This window comes from Heteronotia binoei, chromosome 14 (assembly GCF_032191835.1).
Source record: "Heteronotia binoei isolate CCM8104 ecotype False Entrance Well chromosome 14, APGP_CSIRO_Hbin_v1, whole genome shotgun sequence".
In the NCBI taxonomy this organism is placed as follows: Eukaryota; Metazoa; Chordata; class Lepidosauria; order Squamata; family Gekkonidae; genus Heteronotia; species Heteronotia binoei.
The window spans coordinates 64,663,039-64,682,896 of NC_083236.1; the positions used below are offsets into that span (position 1 = coordinate 64,663,039).

The 19,858-nt window shown below is 48.6% G+C and overlaps 1 protein-coding gene across 1 annotated transcript in view; it reads left to right on the forward strand.

Moving 5' to 3' along the window:
- Positions 1-19,858, forward strand: part of LOC132582626 (hepatocyte nuclear factor 4-beta-like) — a 42,496-nt gene extending 22,638 nt beyond the window's left edge. Inside the window, exons 4-10 of the mRNA XM_060254286.1 lie at positions 6,088-6,194; positions 8,044-8,199; positions 9,953-10,040; positions 11,616-11,768; positions 14,367-14,603; positions 15,726-15,845; positions 19,400-19,858. Coding sequence (XP_060110269.1) covers positions 6,088-6,194; positions 8,044-8,199; positions 9,953-10,040; positions 11,616-11,768; positions 14,367-14,603; positions 15,726-15,845; positions 19,400-19,536 — 998 coding nt within the window. The 3' untranslated portion in view covers positions 19,537-19,858. The remainder of the gene's footprint in view (positions 1-6,087; positions 6,195-8,043; positions 8,200-9,952; positions 10,041-11,615; positions 11,769-14,366; positions 14,604-15,725; positions 15,846-19,399) is intronic.

Sequence of the window (19,858 nt, forward strand, 5' to 3'; positions counted from 1 at the left end):
GGGGAAAGAACCGAAACTTTCTCATGCCACTGTGGTCACAGAGGAGAAAGTAATTTAAAACGGATGATGGGAGTCGGGTTTTATGATGACAATGATAATTCAAGAAGCCTTTTAAGGTAGATGCTGAGCTGATCTAATTGAGTCCACCTTCAGGGGGGATGTCAGGGGTGTGTGGCACAGGCAAATGACTTCTGGAGCGACAGTTTGGTGTAGTGGTTAAGTGTGCGGACTCTTATCTGGGAGAACCGGGTTTGATTCCCCACACCTCCACTTGCAGCTGCTGGAATGGCCTTGGGTCAGCCATAGCTCTGGCAGAGGTTGTCCTTGAAAGGGTGGCTGAAAGAGCCAGTTTGGTGTCGTGGTTAAGCGTGTAGACTCTTATCTGGGAGAACTGAGTTTGATTCCCCACTCCTCCACTTGCACCTGCTGGAATGGCAGGGTGTCTGTTGTGGGGGAGGAAGGGAAAGGAGATTGTGAGCCGCTCTGAGACTCTTCGGAGTGGAGGGTGGGATATAAATCCAATATCTTCATCTACCTCACAGGGTGTCTGTTGTGGGGGAGGAAGGTAAAGGAGATTGTGAGCTGCTCTGAGACTCTTCGGAGTGGAGGGCAGGATATAAATCCAATATCTTCATCTACCTCACAGGGTGTCTGTTGTGGGTGAGGAAGGGAAAGGAGATTGTGAGCCGCTCTGAGACTCTTTGGAGTGGAGGGCGGGATATAAATCCAATATCTTCTTCTTCTTCTGAAAATGAGTTATGCTAATGAGCTCCGGCACCTCTTTTCCTACTAAATGACCCCTGCACGAGTCCCTCGCCTTGAGCCCCACAATGGGGGTGAGGGAAAGATGAGATGCAAATAACAGAGTCGAGCCCTTATCTGACCCCAAGCACCATGGGCCACAAGCGACGGAGCATGTGCTTCTGACGCAAACAAAGTTATCGGTGGGATTCCAGCCACATCACCCCCACCCCCTTCTGCCTCCAACCGCTGGCCCATCCGAGCAGAGGGGCAATCCCTGCCCCAAACTCTCAATGGCTGTTTGTAAAATGCCTGTTGACAAAGGATCGGGTACGCATGTCTAAGCAAAGTTTTGGAAAGTTACTGATTTGCTGCCTTTGACGCAGATGCGACATCGACTGTGGCACTTATTGATTTCTCTCTCCTCTCCGTTCCCCCCACAGAAAAGACATGAAGTGTGGGGAAACAGAGCTGTCTGGCGGGTGGCTTGCAGTTTCATAGGGTTGCCAGCCTCCAGACGGGGCCTGGAGACCTCCCGCCTTTACAGCTGAGAGAAAACCTGGAGAAAATGGGTACCGTCAAGGGCGGAGTCTATGGCAATATACCCTGCTGAGGCCCCTCCCCTGCCCCCACCCCCTCACATCTCCAAGGATTTCCCAACCCTGAATTGGCAACCAGGCATACCGAGCAGGATGCAATACAATTGTGTTCATCCGAGTTTTTAGAGGTGGGAGGTGCTTTGACGTTTTGACCATGTGGGCGCTTTGCACTTGGAAGACAAAACATCCCAGCAGGAAATATGCTCGCTTTGACGTTCGATTCCCTCCCCCTTGTCCTCACGCCCTGTCAGGTACATCCCGCGGGATTCTACAACGACAGCCGTCATCTTCCTTTGCAGGGCAAGTACAAGACTCAAAGCCTCCGATTCACCCTGAAACCTGTCAAGGTTCTTTCTTTCCCTGCTCTCACCGTGTGGCAAGGTACCTGCTCTTAGGGCTTTTTTTTTAATAGCAGGAACTCCTTCGCATGTTAGGCCACACCCCTACCCTGCTGTAACCAATCCTCCAAGAGCTTACAGTGCTCTTCGTACAGGCCCACTATAAGCTCCAGGAGGATTGGCTAAATCAGGGGTGTGTGGCCTAATAGGCAAAGGAGCTCCTGCTACAAAAAAAGCCCCGGTTGCCAGCTCCAGGCTGGGAAATACTTCCATGGGCTTGGCCCCTTTACTGTTGTTGGCAGGGCTTTTTTGTAGCAGCAGCTCCTTTGCATATTCGGCCACACCCCCTTGATGTAGCCAATCCTCCTGGAGCTTACAGGGCTCTTCTTACAGGGCCTTCTGTAAGGTCTCAGAGGATTGGCTACATCAGGGGGCATGGCCTAATATGCAAAGGCGTTCCTGCTAAAAAAAAACCCTCTGTCTGTTCTCTGTCCCCATGTGCTTGTGTAACTGGCTCCACGGACCTAGGTGAAATCCAAAGGAGACTCTTTTCATTCCCAGAAAGCTCCGTGGCACCTGCGCTCTTGTTTATGAACTGAGCCAAAAGCTACTCTGCACACACACACACACACACACACACACACAAAGTATCAGAAAGGTAATTCGGAAAAAGCAGCTGCCTCATTAATAGCACGCCCAGCCTCCAGGATTACAACCAATAATCTAGCTGAGCTTGGAGTCTTGTGAGCAAAAATTCTACTTCGTGAGCTACCAGCATTAAAGTGGTGAGCTACCGCATAAATGAGATTGCTCTGGGGCCGTTTTTCCTCAGCCGAGACAAAAATGTCTGAGCTGGGGACTAAAAAAACCCTGTGAGCTAGCTCACACTAACTCAGGTTAGAGGGAACGCCGGTTACAACTGACCTCCAGGCAACAGGAATCAGCTCCTCTGGAGAAAAATGGTTGCTTCGGTGGATGGATTCTATGGCATTATACCCCACACGACGTCGGCGGCACGATGACGTCACCCGGAAGTGACGTCATAATGCCAGTGACATTGTGAACCGGCCACTCTGGGCATTTCCGGGAAAACTCTATGGTTTCCCCAGATGCTCTAGCAATTTGGGAGGAAAACTCTATGGCCGCGGAGGACATGGCAACCCTACTGTAATCGCTAATAAAGAGCTTTGATCAGCTGCAACCAAGTCTCCTCATGCATTGAACCCAGTACATTTCGTTCAGAAAGTTACCCAGGAGAGCCAGTTTGGTGTAGTGGTTAAGTGTGCGGACTCTTATCTGGGAGAACCGGGTTTGATTCCCCACTCCTCCACTCGCAGCTGCTGGAATGGCCTTGGGTCAGCCATAGCTCTGGCAGAGGTGGTCCTTGAAAGGATGGTTGAAAGAGCCAGTTTGGTGTAGTGATTAAGTGTGCAAACTCTTATCTGGGAGAACCAGGTTTGATTCACCCCTCCTCTACTTGCACCTGCTAAGCATGGCCTTGGGTCAGCCATAGCTCTGGCAGAGGTTGTCCTTGAAAGGATGGTTGAAAGAGCCAGTTTGGTGTAGTGATTAAGTGTGCAAACTCTTATCTGGGAGAACCAGGTTTGATTCCCCACTCCTCTACTTGCACCTGCTAGCATGGCTTTGGGTCAGCCATAGCTCTGGCAGAGGTTGTCCTTGAAAGGGAAGCTGCTGGGAGAGCCCTCTCCAGCACCACCCACCTCACAGGGTGTCTGTTGTGGAGGAGGAAGGGAAAGGAGATTGTGAGCCGCTCTGAGACTCTTCGGAGTAGAGGGCAGGATATAAATCCAATATCTTCTTCTTCTACCCCAACCCTGCTAAGGTGAGTTAGGCTGCAAAGAAAGCAGATGGTATCTTTCCTTATCCACCTCTGCAGACACCAGACTGGTTCTCTAATTGGTCCTTACTTCTAAGAAATAATATGCTCCATCAATAAAGTTTAACAGAAACCGCCCTGGTGGGAAGAAAGGGAACAAGCACAATTCACTACCCACTCGTTACTTAAATATACTGTAGGTATAATATTAACTCTCCAGGGTGTGCAAGGAGATTTCTTCCAAGGTATCTTTCGCGAAAATGCTGAAATCATCAAGAGAACGTCACGCTGTGCTATCCAGTTACACCAGAAGACCGTTATCAGCAGAAATGAGAAAACACTGCAATACAAGCTATAAAATTCCTTGGGAGTAAAGCACATGAGATAAAGGACCTTTTTGCCTCTCTCTGAGGCAGGCAGGAATTCCAATAAGATTATGAAGAAAACCCAACCTGACTGGGCCAGGACTCCATTTGGGGTCTGCAGAGGGAGGTGCAAGATCAAATTGTTTTAATTTAATGTTTTAATTCAAATGTTTTTTCTTGTTGTTCTGTTATGAATTGTGAGCCACCCTGAGTCTGCTCTGGTGGGGAGGGTGGGATAAAAATCAAATAAACATAAACGAGACCCCAATCATTTCCGGATTGACTTGATCTGTTGGCCTGATTTCAATTTTTAAAAACTATTCCATCCAATGTCTTCTTCTGTCTTTTTTTTAGTGTATATCTAATTGCCCACTTACATTGCCACTTAAAAAAAATACGCTGCTGTTCACAGTAGGTGTATTTAAAGTGGCGCAAAGACGCTGTGTCAACAGCAAAATTTTCTTCTCTGTTGAAAGGGAAAAGTTTAGCTCTTGAGAGTCACGATACCCATTTGACCAGCAGCCAAACCTTCTTTGGAGGAGAAGTTCCACAAATCACGTTTTAATAATTCTGTGAGCCTCGTGAGAACCCCGAGCTACCCTAAGATGAAGGCCCTGGGTTAGGGTTGCCAGGTCCAATTCAAGAAATATCTGGGGACTTTGGGGGTGGAGCCAGGAGACATTGGCATGGAGCCTGGAGCAAAGTTGTGACAAGCATAACTGAACTCCAAAGGGAGTTCTGGCCATCACATTTAAAGGAACCGAACACCTTTTAAATGCCTTCCCTCTATTGGAAATAATGAAAGATAGGGGCACTTTCTTTTGGGGCTCAGAACGGGAGCCCCTGGTCCAATCTTTTTGAAACATGGAGGATATCTTGAGGAGAGGTACCAAATACTATGCTGCAAATTTGGTGCCATTACCACAAAAAAAGAAGCCCCCCCAAAGCCTCAGATACCCACAGATCAATTCACCATTATACCTGATGGGAATCGGTCTCCATAGGGAATAATGGAGTGGCCAGCAGATATTTCCCCCCACCCCACTTTCTGATGACTCTGAAGCTGAGGGAGGGCCTCCCAACTGGGGGATCCCCTGCCCCCAACTGGAGATTGGCAACCCTACCCTGGGTTCAATCAATACGGTCTGCAGTTAGAGGATCTTTGGAAGCAAGCGTTGAAAGATCCATCTCAGATCCTGCAGAGCAGCTGCCAGCCAGAGCAGATTACACTAAGGTAGCTGAATCTCTGACTACTTCGTGTGTGTGGGTACAGGGATGGGACAGGAACAAGAACCCATGGTTCCATTGCTTTGAGTGGGTGGTCAACGAAGCTTTAAGGCAGGGCTTCCCAAAATGGCACCCATGAGCAATATGGTGCCTACCAATATTTCTTGGTGACCATCAAAGTGTTTTTAAAAAGTGGATGGAGCCTTTGCCCAGCAGGATATCTGATTGGCCATTGGGCATCCAATGGGCTATGCATATTTTTTTTAAAAAAAGCATTGTTCCACTGACAACTACCCCCACAGAGTTCGCTTTATTTTCTCTCACGCTCCTCTTTACTGGTGTGTGTGTGTGTGTATATATATATTATCCCTCATTCTCCCTTTGGAGTTCAGTCTTGCTTGCCCCAACTATGCTTCTTGCTCCACCCACTCCTCCACTTGCAGCTGCTGAAATGGCCTTGGGTCAGCCATAGCTCTTGAAGAGGTTGTCCTTGAAAGGGTGGTTGAAAGAGCCAGTTTGGTGCAGTGGTTAAGTGTGCAGATTGCTACCTGGGAGAACCAGGTTTGATTCCCCACTCCTCCACTTGCAACTGCTGGAATGGCCTTGGGTCAGCCATAGCCCTGGCAGATGTTGTCCTTGAAAGGGCAGCTGCTGTGAGAGCCCTCTCAGCCCCACCTACCTCACAGGGTGTTTGTTGTGAGGGAGGAAGGGAAAGGAGACTGTGAGCCGCTCTGAGATTTAGAATGAAGGGCGGGATACAAATCCAACAACGTCATCAACAACAACACTCCCAGAGTCCCCAGATATTTCTTGAGTTGGACCTAGCAACCCTATTGGCATTTGACTTGGGAGAACGAATGCTCGGTAGAGATTTATCTGAACCTTTGAAATGAAGGGCCAAGTCTTACCCATCATCCTTTGAGAGCTAGCCAAGCCAGGACCTACTGGGCCCATAACCTTTTTTTTGGTCTCCTTGCAAGCTGTGCAGAACGAGCGCGACAGGATTAGCATCCGCCGAAGCAGCTATGAAGACAATGGGGCTTTGTCCATCACGGTGTTGACTCAAGCAGAGGCAATGGCCCAGCAGGTAAGAAGCTCTTGTCTCTTTCTTCTTGAATGACTTAGGAACTTTTCTGGACAATAGAAGATTGGCGCTCAACTAAAGTCCACTTCTCATCAAGGGCCTGTGAAATAAGGCTTCAACAAAATGAAGCTCTCTCCCCCACCCACCCACACAACAAATCCTATATATGGAAAGCTAGTGTGTCAGGGAGAAGACAAGGATGTCTCCCTGATTTGCTAGATTTCTGTGTGGGGGAGGGATTTTGAAGCATTCAGTCATGCATGTCCCCACCTGGTACAGCCCAGGTAGAGGATACTCTCTTCTCTTAATGTTTGTGAGAATTAGGGCTGCCAGCTCCAGGTTGGGAGATTTGGGGGTGGAGCCTGGAAAGGTCAGAATTTGAGCAAGGACTTCAACAGTGTCTAATGCCATAAATCCCACTCTCCAAAGCAGCAATTTCCTCCAGGGGAACTGATCTCTGCCAGCTGGAGATAAATTGTAAAAGCGGGAGATCTCCAGGCCTCACCTGGAGGTGAGCTACAAGCAGGGCTTGTTTTTTTTTAGAAAAAAGAGGTGGCAGAGCTCATTAACATAACTCATTAGCATATGCCAGGGGTGGCCAAGGGTAGCTCTCCTGATGTTTTCTGCCAACAACTCCCATCAGCCCCAGCCATCGGCCATGCTGGCTGGGGCTGATGGGAGTTGTAGGCAAAAAACATCTGGAGAGCTACCCTTGGCCACCTCTGGCATGTGCCATTCCCCCCTCCCCAGTCAAAAGCAACCCAATGCAAGAAAAGTGAGCCCTTGGCGAGTGTGGCCTGCTTGGGCTGGTTAGAGATCCAGCCAGCTCAAGCAGGCCTCGCTCACCTGGGGCTCTCCTGGGCCGCCCCCCCAGTCAAAAGGCCAGCAAGCTGCCTGCTGACCAAAATCATACAAGAAGTGGAGAATGGGTGGCACAGGCTTCTCCAGGGGTTAATGAGGGCTGCTGGGGACTTGGCAAAGCTCCTGGTGGCTGGCTGGCTGCCCGCTCTCCTAATCCAGGGATTGTTATGCAGCTGCACCTACAATTCAATGGACAAGGTAGATAGGTGGGGAGGAAGAAGAGGAATCCTCAGAAAGGTTGAGGAGCTATGCTCCTGTGAGCTCCTGCTAAATCTGAGGCCTGGCTACAATAAGCATAAAGTACGTTTCTACTACAGTTGCGGAGAACATTTCGAGCAACTGCAGAAGGAAGTTTCTGAGGTTTTCATTGACCAATTTCGCACTAGACCTTTAACCCTGGTTTATCCCTGTCCCCGAGCTGACATTGTACACTAAAATCATAGAGTCGCAGAGTTGTTTCCTCTGATTCAAGTGCAGAATGTCAGTTTGGGGACAGAGTTAAACCAGGATTAAAGATCTATTGCGAAACTGGTCATTTTCTAACTCATTGTGAATTTGCTTCACTGTTGCCTGTCATTGTGATATTTTGGTTTCATCTGCTGAGCTTTTGGGGGGTTTGAGCTGAGGGTCAAGCTTCTGGATGATTAAAATGATGTATATAAGAAATTGGGTATATAAGGCAAAACTCCAGCATCCTACTTCTGCCAAGTTTTATTGAGCTGGATGCTCTAAACATAATCATTTCCGGCCTCGGTTTGCTTTCCAACAGAGAAGAATTCTTAAGCTTTAACTCTCAGCTGTCATTAAGAGAGTTATGATCTAACGCCCTCTTCTGGACAAAGAGAACATTCCCCATTCTGTAAATACCTGCGCAGCTAGGCAGTCCTATTTAAGGAGCAGCGGATGAAATTGCAGGTGGTAAAAAGGGGGAGAGATGCAATGCACTGCGAGGACTCTCCCATTAAAGCACATTCCACCTCTCTGCTTACAGTACTCGGCTCTCCGCCCAGTGCACAATGCTGATATCGCCATGAAGAAGATCGCAACGATCAACGACGTTTGCGAATCGATGAAGCAGCAACTCTTGGTCCTTGTCGAATGGGCAAAATATATCCCAGCATTCTGTGAGCTTCCACTGGATGACCAGGTAAAAAAAGGGAAACTGTAAAGGTTTCTTCAGAAGTCAGTTGCGAAAGGAGCAGTTTTAGGCTGCCTTCAGAGAAGCGGAGGACCCGAGTCCAGAACGCCACTCTGTTCTGCGCTAGTCAATGATGATGATGGTATTGGATTTATATCCCACCCTCCACTCCAAATCTCAAAGTCTCAGAGCGGCTCACCATCTCTTTTATCTTCCTCCCCAACAACAGACACCCTGTGAGGTGGGTGGGGCTGAGAGGGCTCTCACAGCAGCTGCCCTTTCAAGGACAGAGAGCGGCCTGCAATCTCCTTTCCCTTCCTCCCCTGCAACAGACACCTTGTGAAGTGGGTGGGGCTGGAGAGGGCTCTTACAGCAGCTGCCCTTTCAAGGACAGAGAGCGGCCTACAATCTCCTTTCCCTTCCTCCCCATCAACAGACACCCTGTGAGGTGGGTGGGGCTGAGAGGGCTTTCACAGCAGCTGCCCTTTCAAGGACAGAGAGCGGCCTACACTCCTTTCCCTTCCTCCCCCACAACAGACACCTTGTGAAGTGGGTGGGGCTGGAGAGGGCTCTTACAGCAGCTGCCCTTTCAAGGACAGAGAGCGGCCTACAATCTCCTTTCCCTTCCTCCCCCGCAACAGACACCCTGTGAAGTGGGTGGGGCTGGAGAGGGCTCTTACAGCAGCTGCCCTTTCAAGGATAGAGAGCGGCCTACAATCTCCTTTCCCTTCCTCCCCAACAACAGACACCCTGTGAGGTGGGTGGGGCTGAGAGGGCTCTCACAGCAGCTGCCCTTTCAAGGACAACCTCTGCCAGAGCTATGGCTGACCCAAGGCCATGCCAGCAGGCGCAAGTGGAGGAGTGGGGAATCAAACCCGGTTCTCCCGGATAAGAGTCTGTGCACTTAACCGCTACACCAAACTGGCTCTCAAATGGGAGAAGATTGTCCAGCCCCAGTTGCTGTTCTTTAAAAAGGACCGCCAAACCCAAACAGAAGAAGCCATACGAAAAATTCAAAAGCAAGGAAGCAATGAAGCTCACAGCCCATTCAAAAGTCTCATGATTTATGAAACTCAATACCGGAAAAATTATCGTCACAATCTCACAACGTTGATTCAGAGGAATAACAAACATGCATACAGTTGTCCAAACCATTTTTACAATAGGCGCACATGCTGATGAAATTAAAGTCTCTAGGCTCTTGACTCGAGAGAACCGCAAAGTCACAGTAACCCAACTGATACTGCATAAGACCCATCCATAAGCACTTGTAAAAAATATTTAGAGTTTCAAATGAATGATGATATTGGATTTATATCCCGCCCTCCACTCCGAAGAGTCTCAGAGCGGCTCACAATCTCCTTTACCTTCCTTCCCCACAACAGACACCCTGTGAGGTGGGTGGGGCTGAAGAGGGCTCTCACAGCAGCTGCCCTTTCAAGGACAACCTCTGCCAGAGCTCTGGCTGACCCAAGGCCATGCTAGCAGGTGCAAATGGAGGAGTGGGGAATCAAACCCGGTTCTCCCAGATAAGAGTCTGCACACTTAACCACTACACCAAACTGGCTCTCCAAATGGAGACCTGCTCCTTCCTTCCGTGCTCTAATTAATACGCTGATGTCTAAATGACAGCGGATCATCTTCAGATTCACAGCTGTCCTCCTGAGAGGCCAAAATGAAGGCCGTTTGCAAGTTGCAGTAAAAGGGACTGCATCTTCTGATATATAATGCCGCTGATTCTTCTCTCTCTCGTGATTTACAGGTCGCCTTGCTAAGAGCCCATGCAGGAGAGCACTTACTGTTGGGAGTGGCAAAACGGTCGATACCATACACTGATTTCCTACTATTAGGTAATGTTCTTCATTCTCGTTCTCATTCTCATTGGGAGGGACGGTGGCTCAGTGGTAGAGCATCTGCTTGGTAAGCAGAAGGTCCCAGGTTCAATCCCTGGCATCTCCAACTAAAAAGGGTCCAGGCAAATAGGTGTGAAAAACCTCAGCTTGAGACCCTGGAGAGCCGCTGCCAGTCTGAGTAGACAATACTGACTTTGATGGACCCAGGGTCTGATTCAGTATAAGGCAGCTTCATATGTTCATTCCTTGGACTTTTCCAAAAAAAACCTGGTCTCCCATAGTTTCTTTTCAAAACTTCATTTCAAACGTTTCTATATTACAAGAGCCTCATGATGCAGAGTTGTAAAGCTGCAGTATTGCAGTCCAAACCCTGCTCACGACCTGAGTTCGATCCCGGCGGAAACTGGGTTTGGGTAGCTGGCTCATGGTTGACTCAATAATATGGATTGCCGGTATTACACAAGTACAAAAATGATCCCAAACCCGACAATAGGCAATTGTCTATTGTCGGGTTTGGGATCAAGGTTGACTCAGCTATCCATCCTTCCGAAGTTGGTAAAATGAGTACCCAGCTTTGCTGGGGGTCAAGTGTAGATGACTGGGGAAGGCAATGGCAAACCACCTCTTGGATGATTTAATCCTCCAAATCCTGTGCAGTCCAAAAATAATAGCAAACTCTGTCTTGGCTCAAAAAGTGGAGAGTGGGGTGAAAGCAGGGCTTTTTTTGAGCAGGGACTCAGTTCCAGCTGGCTTGGTGTCAGGGGAAAGGAAAGGTCCCCTGTGCAAGCACCAGTCGTTTCCGACTCTGGGGTGACGTTGCTTTCAGTTTGGTGTAGTGGTGAAGTGTGCGGACTCTTATCTGGGAGAACCGGGTTTGATTCTCTACTCCTCCACTTGCACCTGCTAGCATGGCCTTGGGTCAGCCATAGCTCTGGCAGAGGTTGTCCTTGAAAGGGCAGCTGCTGTGAGAGCCCTCTCAGCCCACCCATCTCACAGGGTGTCTGTTGTGGGGGAGGAAGGGAAAGGAGATTGTGAGCCGCTCTGAGACTCTTCGGAGTGGAGGGCGGGATATAAATCCAATATCTTCTTCTTCTTCTTTCACGACGTTTTCACGGCAGACTTTTTACGGGGTGGTTTGCCACGGCCTTCCCCAGTCAGGAGGTGTGGCCTAATATGCAAATGAGGTCCTGCTTGGCTTTTTCTACAGAAAAAGCCTGCACAAAACAATGATGGCACCAGGGGTGTGTGGCCTAATATGCAAATGAGTTCCTGCTGGGCTTTTTCTACCCCAAAAAGTCATGGGTGGAAGGGTTCACGAATCGAAGCTGGGAGAACCAGGTTTGCTGTTACATCCACCCAGACTTGCAGCGCAATCCTAAGGACCCTTTCCTGGGAGTAAGCCATATTGAAGAGACCACAGCAGAATTCAGAGTAGACCGCCTTAGGATTGTTCTCGTAGTTTCCCATACTGTCTGCGCTTCAAAGTAACCGTAAAAACTTAAAACAAAAGTCAGCCTGATTTCTGTTGTCGTGATTTCAGTAAAGCTAAATGCTTGACTTCCTCTTCTCCAGGAAATGACTTCATCATTCCAATGCAGTGCCCAGAGCTGGAAATCGCTCGAGTGGCCATTCGGATCCTGGACGAACTGGTGAAGCCGCTGCGAGAAATTCAGATCGATGAAAACGAATACGCCTGCCTCAAAGCTATTATATTCTTTGACCCAGGTACGCTTCCCTGGCAGACATGGGCAAAACTTTCTATCACTGGGGATGATGGAAGATTTAAATGATTGGGATCGACAGCTGATTTCTGGATCTTCTGCATCGGAAACACCCTCAAGGAGTTAGCTGACGTCTTCTCTTCTCATCTTTCAAAACCCTCTTAAAAACCCATCTTAAAAAGGTTAAAACGCTTCGAGCTCTTTAGCTTGGAGAAACGTCGACTCAGGGGTGACATGATAGAAGTTTACAAGATTATGCATGGGATGGAGAAGGTAGAGAAAGAAGTCCTTTTCTCCCTTTCTCACAATACAAGAACTCGTAGGCATTCAATGAAATTGCTGAGCAGTCAGGTTACTTCTTCACCCAAAGGGTGATTAACACATGGAATTCACTGCCGCAGGAGGTGGTGGTGGCTGCAAGCATAGCCAGTTTCAAGAGGGGATTGGATAAGCATATGGAGCAGAAGTCCATCAGTGGCTATTAGCCACACCTTATCGTTGGGACTCTGTCTGGGGCAGTGATGCTCTGTATTCTTGGTGCTGGGGGTGGGCACAGTGAGAGGGCTTCTAGCGTTCTGGCCCCACTGATGGACCTCCTGATGGCCATGTTGGATGGGATGGGCCATTGGCCTGTTCCAAAATGGCTTCTCTTATGCGCTTATCTTTTCAACTTTTTTTGCTGGTTTTTTTTTTTGTGTGTGTAGTGTGTGGGTCTGTGCATGCATCCCTTGAAGTCATGCTAACTTCTGGTGACCCCTACTGGGGCACGGAGGACTTTCAGAGAAATGGCTACAGCCTGTTTCTGCCTCCTAGTCCTGGTATTCCCAGGAGGTCTCTCATCTAAGTACTTGCCACGGTCGGCCCTGCTTAGCTTCCAAGATCGGATGAGATCGGGCTTACCTTGGACTATCTAGATCAGGGCCCACCTTTTGGTTTAAACAATCATCCACAAGCATAACCAAGTTCAAACATATGCAGATTTGTGCACATATAATCTACTTTCTATCAAGTTCCACCGCTAGTCTACAATCAGTCCATATTGTCTACAGCGGACAGTGAGTCCCTAACAGCCTTTAAATGGCGATTGCAAAGACTGACTCCGCAGCTTCTACCATGCTCATCTCTTACTACCCTGGTGGCTCACAAAAAATTAACTCTATGTACATTGAGGCCCCGTGGCGCAGAGTGGTAAAGCTGCGGTACTGCAGTCCGAGCTCTCTGCTTATGACTTGAGTTCGATCCTGGCGGAAGCTGGGTTCAAGTAGCCGGCTCAAGGTTGACTCAGCCTTCCATCCTTCCGAGGTCGGTCAAAGGAGTCCCCAGCTTGCTGGGGGTAAAGTGGAGATGACTGGGGAAGGCAATGGCAAACCACCCCGTCAAAAGTCTGCCGTGAATGCGACATCACCCCAGAGTCAGAAACGGCTGGTGCTTGCACAGGGGACTACCTTTACCTTTACGTTGATGGTACTGTATCTAAGAACGTTCAGTTATTGATCACTATGCGTAAATTGCTATGCAAGCAAGGAAGGTAGCGTTTATCACCTGAGGCCAAAGGCTATTTTAATTAGGAAGCACAATCCTAATTGTAGTAAGTTCCAACTCCTTAGTAGCGCTGATCAACACCACAGTAGGGAGAATACTCAGCAGCACTTCCAGCAGAAAACGGTTTGTGTGAATACGAGAGCAGTGTTCCCTCAAAGCTAAGTTGGTGTGAGCTAGCTCACAGTGTTTTAGCCTCTGACTCATGCATTTCTTTACTTAGCCCAGGAAAGATAGCCTCAGAGCAAAGTAATTTAGGCATTCGCCAAATTGCTCGCTCGCAACCTTGAGGCCAATAGCTCACAAAGTTGAATTTTTGCTCAGAAGACTCCACAGGTTAGAGGGAATATTGACTGAGAGTGGTGGAAAGTTCTGGGAAGTTGCAGCCAACTTATGGCAGGTTTTCAAGGCAAGAGATGTCCAGAGGTGGTTTGCCATTGCTCGCCTCTGCGTGGCAAGCCTGGTATTTTTTGGAGGTCTCCCATCCAAATACGAACCAGCGGGGGTGGGATTCCAGCAGGAGCTCCTTTGCATATTAGGCCTCACCCTCCCCCCCCCCCCCGATGTAGCCAATCCTTGAAGAGCTCACAAGGCTCTTTTTTGTAAGCTCTTGGAGGACTGGCTACATCAGAGGTGTGTGGCCTAATATGCAAAGAAGTTCCTGCTAGAATTCCACCCCCGCTAACCAGGGCCAGCTCTGCTTAGCTTCCAGAGCGGATAAGAGCAACCTCCCCCATGGAAACAAAACTGACCGTGACCACCTGAGAGCCAGTTTGGTGTAGTGGTTAAGTGTGCGGACTCTTATCTGGGAGAACTGGGTTTGATTCCTCGCTCCTCCGCTTGCAGCTGCTGCAACGGCCTTGGGTCAGCCTTGAAAGGGCAACTGCTGTGAGAGCCCTCTCAGCCCCACCCACCTCACAGGGTGTCTGTTGTGGGGGGAGGAGAGGTAAAGGAGATAGTAAGCTACTCCGAGACTCTGAAATTTGGAGTACAGAGCGGGATATAAATCCAATATCATCACCATCTTCTTCTTAATCTTCTCCTCCTCCTCCTCCTCTCCCAGACTGCAAAGGCCTCAGCGAATCCGGGAAGGTGAAGAACATGCGTTTCCAAGTGCAGGTGAACCTGGAAGATTACATCAACGACCGGCAGTACGATTCACGAGGGCGCTTCAGCGACATCCTCCTTCTCCTGCCCCCGCTCCAGAGCATCACCTGGCAGATGATCGAGCAGGTCCAGTTTGTCAGGCTCTTTGGCATGGCCCGGATCGATAGCTTGCTGCAGGAAATGCTGCTGGGAGGTACAAAACGAGAGACTGTGTGAATGTACCTTCCTTCTCTTGTCAGTCTAGGGACATACAGGCCGGGGGTGGCCAGACTTGCTTCATTTAAGAGCCACATAGAATAAATGTCAGATGTCTGAGAACCTCAAGACATGAACATCAGATGTTTGAGGGAGGGAGGGCTGAAGAAAGGATATGCAAATCTGTGCACATATTATCTACTTTCTATCAAGTTCCACCACTGGTCTACAATTAGTCCATATTGTCTACAGTGGACAGTGAGTCCCTAACAGCCTTTAAGTGGCAGTTGCAAAGACTCACTTCTTCCTGAACTCTTCCACCGAGCCACAGCTTCTAGCACGCTCATCTCTTGGAAGGAAGGAAGGAAGGAAGGAAGGAAGGAAGGAAGGAAGGAAGGAAGGAAGGAAGGAAGGAAGGAAGGAAGGAAGGAAGGAAAGGAAGGAAAGGAAGGAAAGGAAGGAAGGAAGGATATGCAAATCTGTGCACGTATTATCTACTTTCTATCAAATCCCACCACTGGTCTACAATTAGTCCATATTGTCTTCAGTGGACAGTGAGTCCCTAACAGCCTTTAAGTGGCAGTTGCAAAGACTCACTTCTTCCTGGACTCTACCACCGAGCCACAGCTTCTAGCACGCTCATCTCTTAGGAAGGAGGGGAAGGAAGGAAAATAGATGGGAAAGTGAGAGGTGGAAAGAAAGCAACTTTAAATTTAAATGCATTCTCCAAGCTGCCAGCTGGCTTGGCAAAGTGATTTCAAGAGACAAAGGCCTCCTCCAAGTCGACTGATGAGGCAGTGGGGGCTTTGAGAGCCACACCATCTGTATGCCCTGAGCCGCAGTTTGGCCACCCTTGATGTAGGCAATGGTGGGCTGGGTTAAAGCCAGAGAAGATGATCAATTTGTTCTAGTTTTGCACACCCTACAGACAGAGCAGTTGGCAGAGAAGGATGAAATCCAGAAGGCTCAGAGCACATAAAAGAAGATGAGAATGTGAACTTCAGTGGAATGTCTTGTCACAGTGCGATAAAACAAACACGGTGGGGCCAAAGTGACAATCATCCTTGACGTTTGTACATTCCTGTTGGCTGAATGTCTTCTTTTCTCTCTTTTCTGGTAGGGACGACCATGGAGGTTCCACAATACCCATCAGGGCCTTCCAGCCTTAACGTTGAGCCTCTTCAAGGTCATATCGTGCTACCCAGCAACATCGGCTCCGTCATCCACACCATCTCAGTCCGTGAGTATCCAATATACTCTCTGCTTCACACTGGGGATTGGCCAGAATGCTGACCAATGGGGAGCTTTATTTAAAGTATGAATATTCAGGATTTGTATTTGCACCTGAAAATAACAGAATACCTCCCCCCACACCTCAAAAAAAAAGTTATGTACATCGCAAAGTGCTGGTAAGGTTAAGTTTGATGCAGTGGTTCAGAGCAGTGGACTCTAATCTGGAGAACCAGATTTCATTCCCTGCTTCTCTACATGCAGCTGCTGGGTGGCCTCGGGTCAGTCACAAGCTCTGTCAAGAACTGTTCTCTCAAGAGCAGTTCTCTGAGAGCTCTCTCAGCCCCACCGGTCTCACAGGGTGTCTGTTGGGGGGAGAAGAAGGGAAGGAGATGGTAAGCCACTCTGAGTGAAGGGCAGGGTATAAATCCAAAGTCCTCCTCCCTTAAGAACATAAGAGAAGCCATGTTGGATCAGGCCAATGGCCCATCCAGTCCAACACTCTGTGTCAAAGAAGAACATAAGAGAACCCTTGTTGGATCAGGCCAATGGCCCATCCAGTCCAACACTCTGTGTCACAGAAGAACCTAAGAGAAGCCATGTTGGATCAGGCCAATGGCCCATCCAGTCCAACACTCTGTGTCACAGAAGAACATAAGAGAAACCATGTTGGATCAGGCCAGTGGCCCATCCAGTCCAACATTCTGTGTCACATAAGAACATAAGAAAAGCCATGTTGGATCAGGCCAGTGGCCCATCCAGTCCAACACTCTGTGTCACAGAAGAACATAAGAGAAGCCATGTTGGATCAGGCCACTGGCCCATCCAGTCCAACACTCTGTGTCACAGAAGAACATAAGAGAAGCCATGTTGGATCAGGCCAGTGGCCCATCCAGTCCAATACTCTGTGTCACAGAAGAACATAAGAGAAGCCATGTTGGATCAGGCCAGTGGCCCATCCAGTCCAACACTCTGTCACAGAAGAACATAAAAGAAGCCATGTTGGATCAGGATAATGACCCATCCAGTCCAACATTCTGTTTCACATAAGAGAAGCCATGTTGGATCAGGCCAGTGGCCCATCCAGTTCAACACTTTGTCACATAGTGGCCAAAAAACCCAGGTGCCATCAGGAGGTCCATCAGTGGGGCCAAGACACTAGAAGCCCTCCCACTGTTGCCCCTCCCTTCATCACTTGCCCCAGACAGAGAGTTCCATCAATACACTGTGGCTCATAGCCACTGATGGACTTCTGCTCCAGATGTTTATCCAGTCCACTCTTGAAGCTGGCTATCTTCCCTTCTTCTTCAACAAGCTCCCTTCTTCTTCAGCAAGTGCAAAATATGCCAGAGGTTTGAAGGGGTATGTGCATCGAACGAAGGTTCACCTTTCAACACCAACACCCGAAAAGCAATAACACATATCCTGTATTTTGAAACTGAATTCCTCTGAGGTTACTGGGCGCAACGTGCTGGGGAAACATGGGGAGGATGATGCAGTTACAGCCTTTCTGTTTGTGGGCTTCCTAAAGTTAGCTGGCCAGCCGCTGTGCAAACAGAACGCCGGGTGCGGAGGGGCCTGTGGTCTGATCCGGCAGGGCTCTTCTTATGCACCGACTTGAAGGACCGCACAGCACTGCTTGTATACAAATCACATAGTCTCTGCACCAATGGGTTACAAGCGCTGAGTCATCGTGCACTGGGCACTCAACCTCTGCACTCGTTCCCAAATGCCGGTCAGAATCGGTGTCACTTCGTCGAGGCTTGCTGAACACTGATGTCATCTTTTGGACACCGACTGTCAGTTAGATCAGCACGATCTCAGCAGTCGCTAGCCTAATGCCTTATTGAGCATTCTTTTCTGCTGACAATTGCATCATTTGGACATTGCTGCTGGCGGGGGAGCTTGTAGGAAGACCTCCTTCCCATTTGTGCAGCCGAAGATGGGGAGGAGTATGTTCTGAGATCCAACCCAGAAGCTTATATCATAATCATTAGGGTTTGTAGAGTCTTTCAGGATCAAGTGCCGTGTTCTACTGGAGAAAGTTTTCCTTCCTTCAGCTGCGGAAAACATCCTCAGTGGCGTTGCAGACGGAGCAGGCGCTCTGACCTTCTTGGCTGCTGTGCATTGAGTGGGGCCAGGGCTGCTGGAGAGCTGCTATTTGTAGGCTGGAGGGGGTGTGATGAAAGGGCCATTGGTTTGTGGATGTGCCCGTTGTTTGGTGGGGCTTCCTGGAAGGGTAGTGATAAGGAAACTGGCTGTTGAATGTGACCATTGTTCTGTGTTAATTGCTGGGAAGGTTGGAAGGGGTTTGAAGATAAGGAAGATGGTTGTTGACTGTGCTGATTGTTCTGTGGCACTTGATCCCAAAAGACTCTACAAACCCGAATGATGTTACCAGCCGTGAAAACCTGAAATCTTTGATATATCATAATCCTCATCAGGAGTCATTTCGCAGAAAAAGAGGTGCCAGAGCTCATTAGCACAATTCATTTGCACAGGGGTGGAACTCTAGCAGGAGCTCCTTTTGAGTATTAAGCCACACCCCCCCGGATGTAGCCAATCCTCCAAGAGGTTACAAAAAAGAGCCTTGTAAGCTCTTGAAGAATGTGGCCTAATATGAAAAGGAGCTCCTGCTAGAGTTCCACCCCTGTGCCAATGAGTTGTGCTAATGAGCTCTGGCACCTCTTTTTCTGCAAAATGACCCCGGATGAGGATTATGATATAAGATTCTGGGTTAGATCTCAGAACTTACTCCTCCCCACCCCTGTATTTGCATATGCCACACCCCTGACATCACTGGAAGGTGTACTACATTATATCCACTCAGCATCTACCTTAAAATCCTTCTTGTCTTGAATTATAATTGTCATAATAAAACCTTACTCCCATCATGCTGTTTAAATGACTTTCTCCTAGGTAGCCACAGTGGCAGGATGAAGATTTCCATCTGTCTGCCTTATTTTTAGTTATTTTCCCATTTATTTGTGGGGGGGGGAATATTAGAAAGTTTGTCAAATCTTTGAGTTCAGCCAAATCCTCACAGAGAATTTGAGCAATGGAGCCCAAAAGCAAGTATTTGTGGAGAGGGGGTGCGGTGGAGAGAGAGAAAGAAAGAGCACAATAAAATTTAGAGATCCTGCAGCTCCACCCCTGTGAGCTGCCCAAAATGAGGCCTCGTATAAAAAGAGCTGAATTTGCCAATGTGACTCTTAGGAGGGACGGTGGCTCAGTGGTAGAGCATCTGCTCGGAAAGCAGGTTCAATCCTCAGCATCTCCAACTAAAAAGGGTCCAGGCAAATAGGTGTGAAAAACCTCAGCTTGAGACCCTGGAGAGCTGCTGCCAGTCTGAGTAGACAAGATTGGCTTTGGACTGAGGGTTTGATTCAGTAGAAGGCAGCTTCAAATGTTCATATGTAAACATGGATCATTTTCCCATCATCCCCAGGGAAGGCTACGATTCCAGCCATTCTGTAGTAAAGTGTGAACAGGCAGCCGTGTGAAAATACGCGTCTCCCCCGACCCCGGAACATCAAGACTTATTTCCCCCTTCTTCGTCCACAGCTTCTCCTGACGCATCCCTTCCTTCTCCTTCCACCAGTACCGGAAGCGAAGATTACAAGCTTGGCCCGAGTCACGGCACTGACGCAACTCCGACGCTTTTGCCGCAGGCAATCATACCCAAACAGGAGATTCTATAAAGCAGGAAGCCATGGAAATCGATCACGACCTTACAAGTTTCTGTCTCTGAAATCCAACCTGGTCTTCTTCTCACACTGGAAAGTCAACCACTGCCTCCAGAACCCGACTTCAGGACCCTTTTCTGCCACCCTCCAAAATGGCAGCATTCGGTGAATACCTGAGGACTTTCCTGTTAACCTTTGTTTGTGTGTGTGTTTTACGTGGTTGGTGATTTCCCTCCATTAGAATGCTGTGGTGTACAGAAAATTCCTCCTAACTTCATCTTGTTCAAGCTGATTTGCTGTTAATTGAGCTTAAAATGGAAGTGATGTCTATGACAGA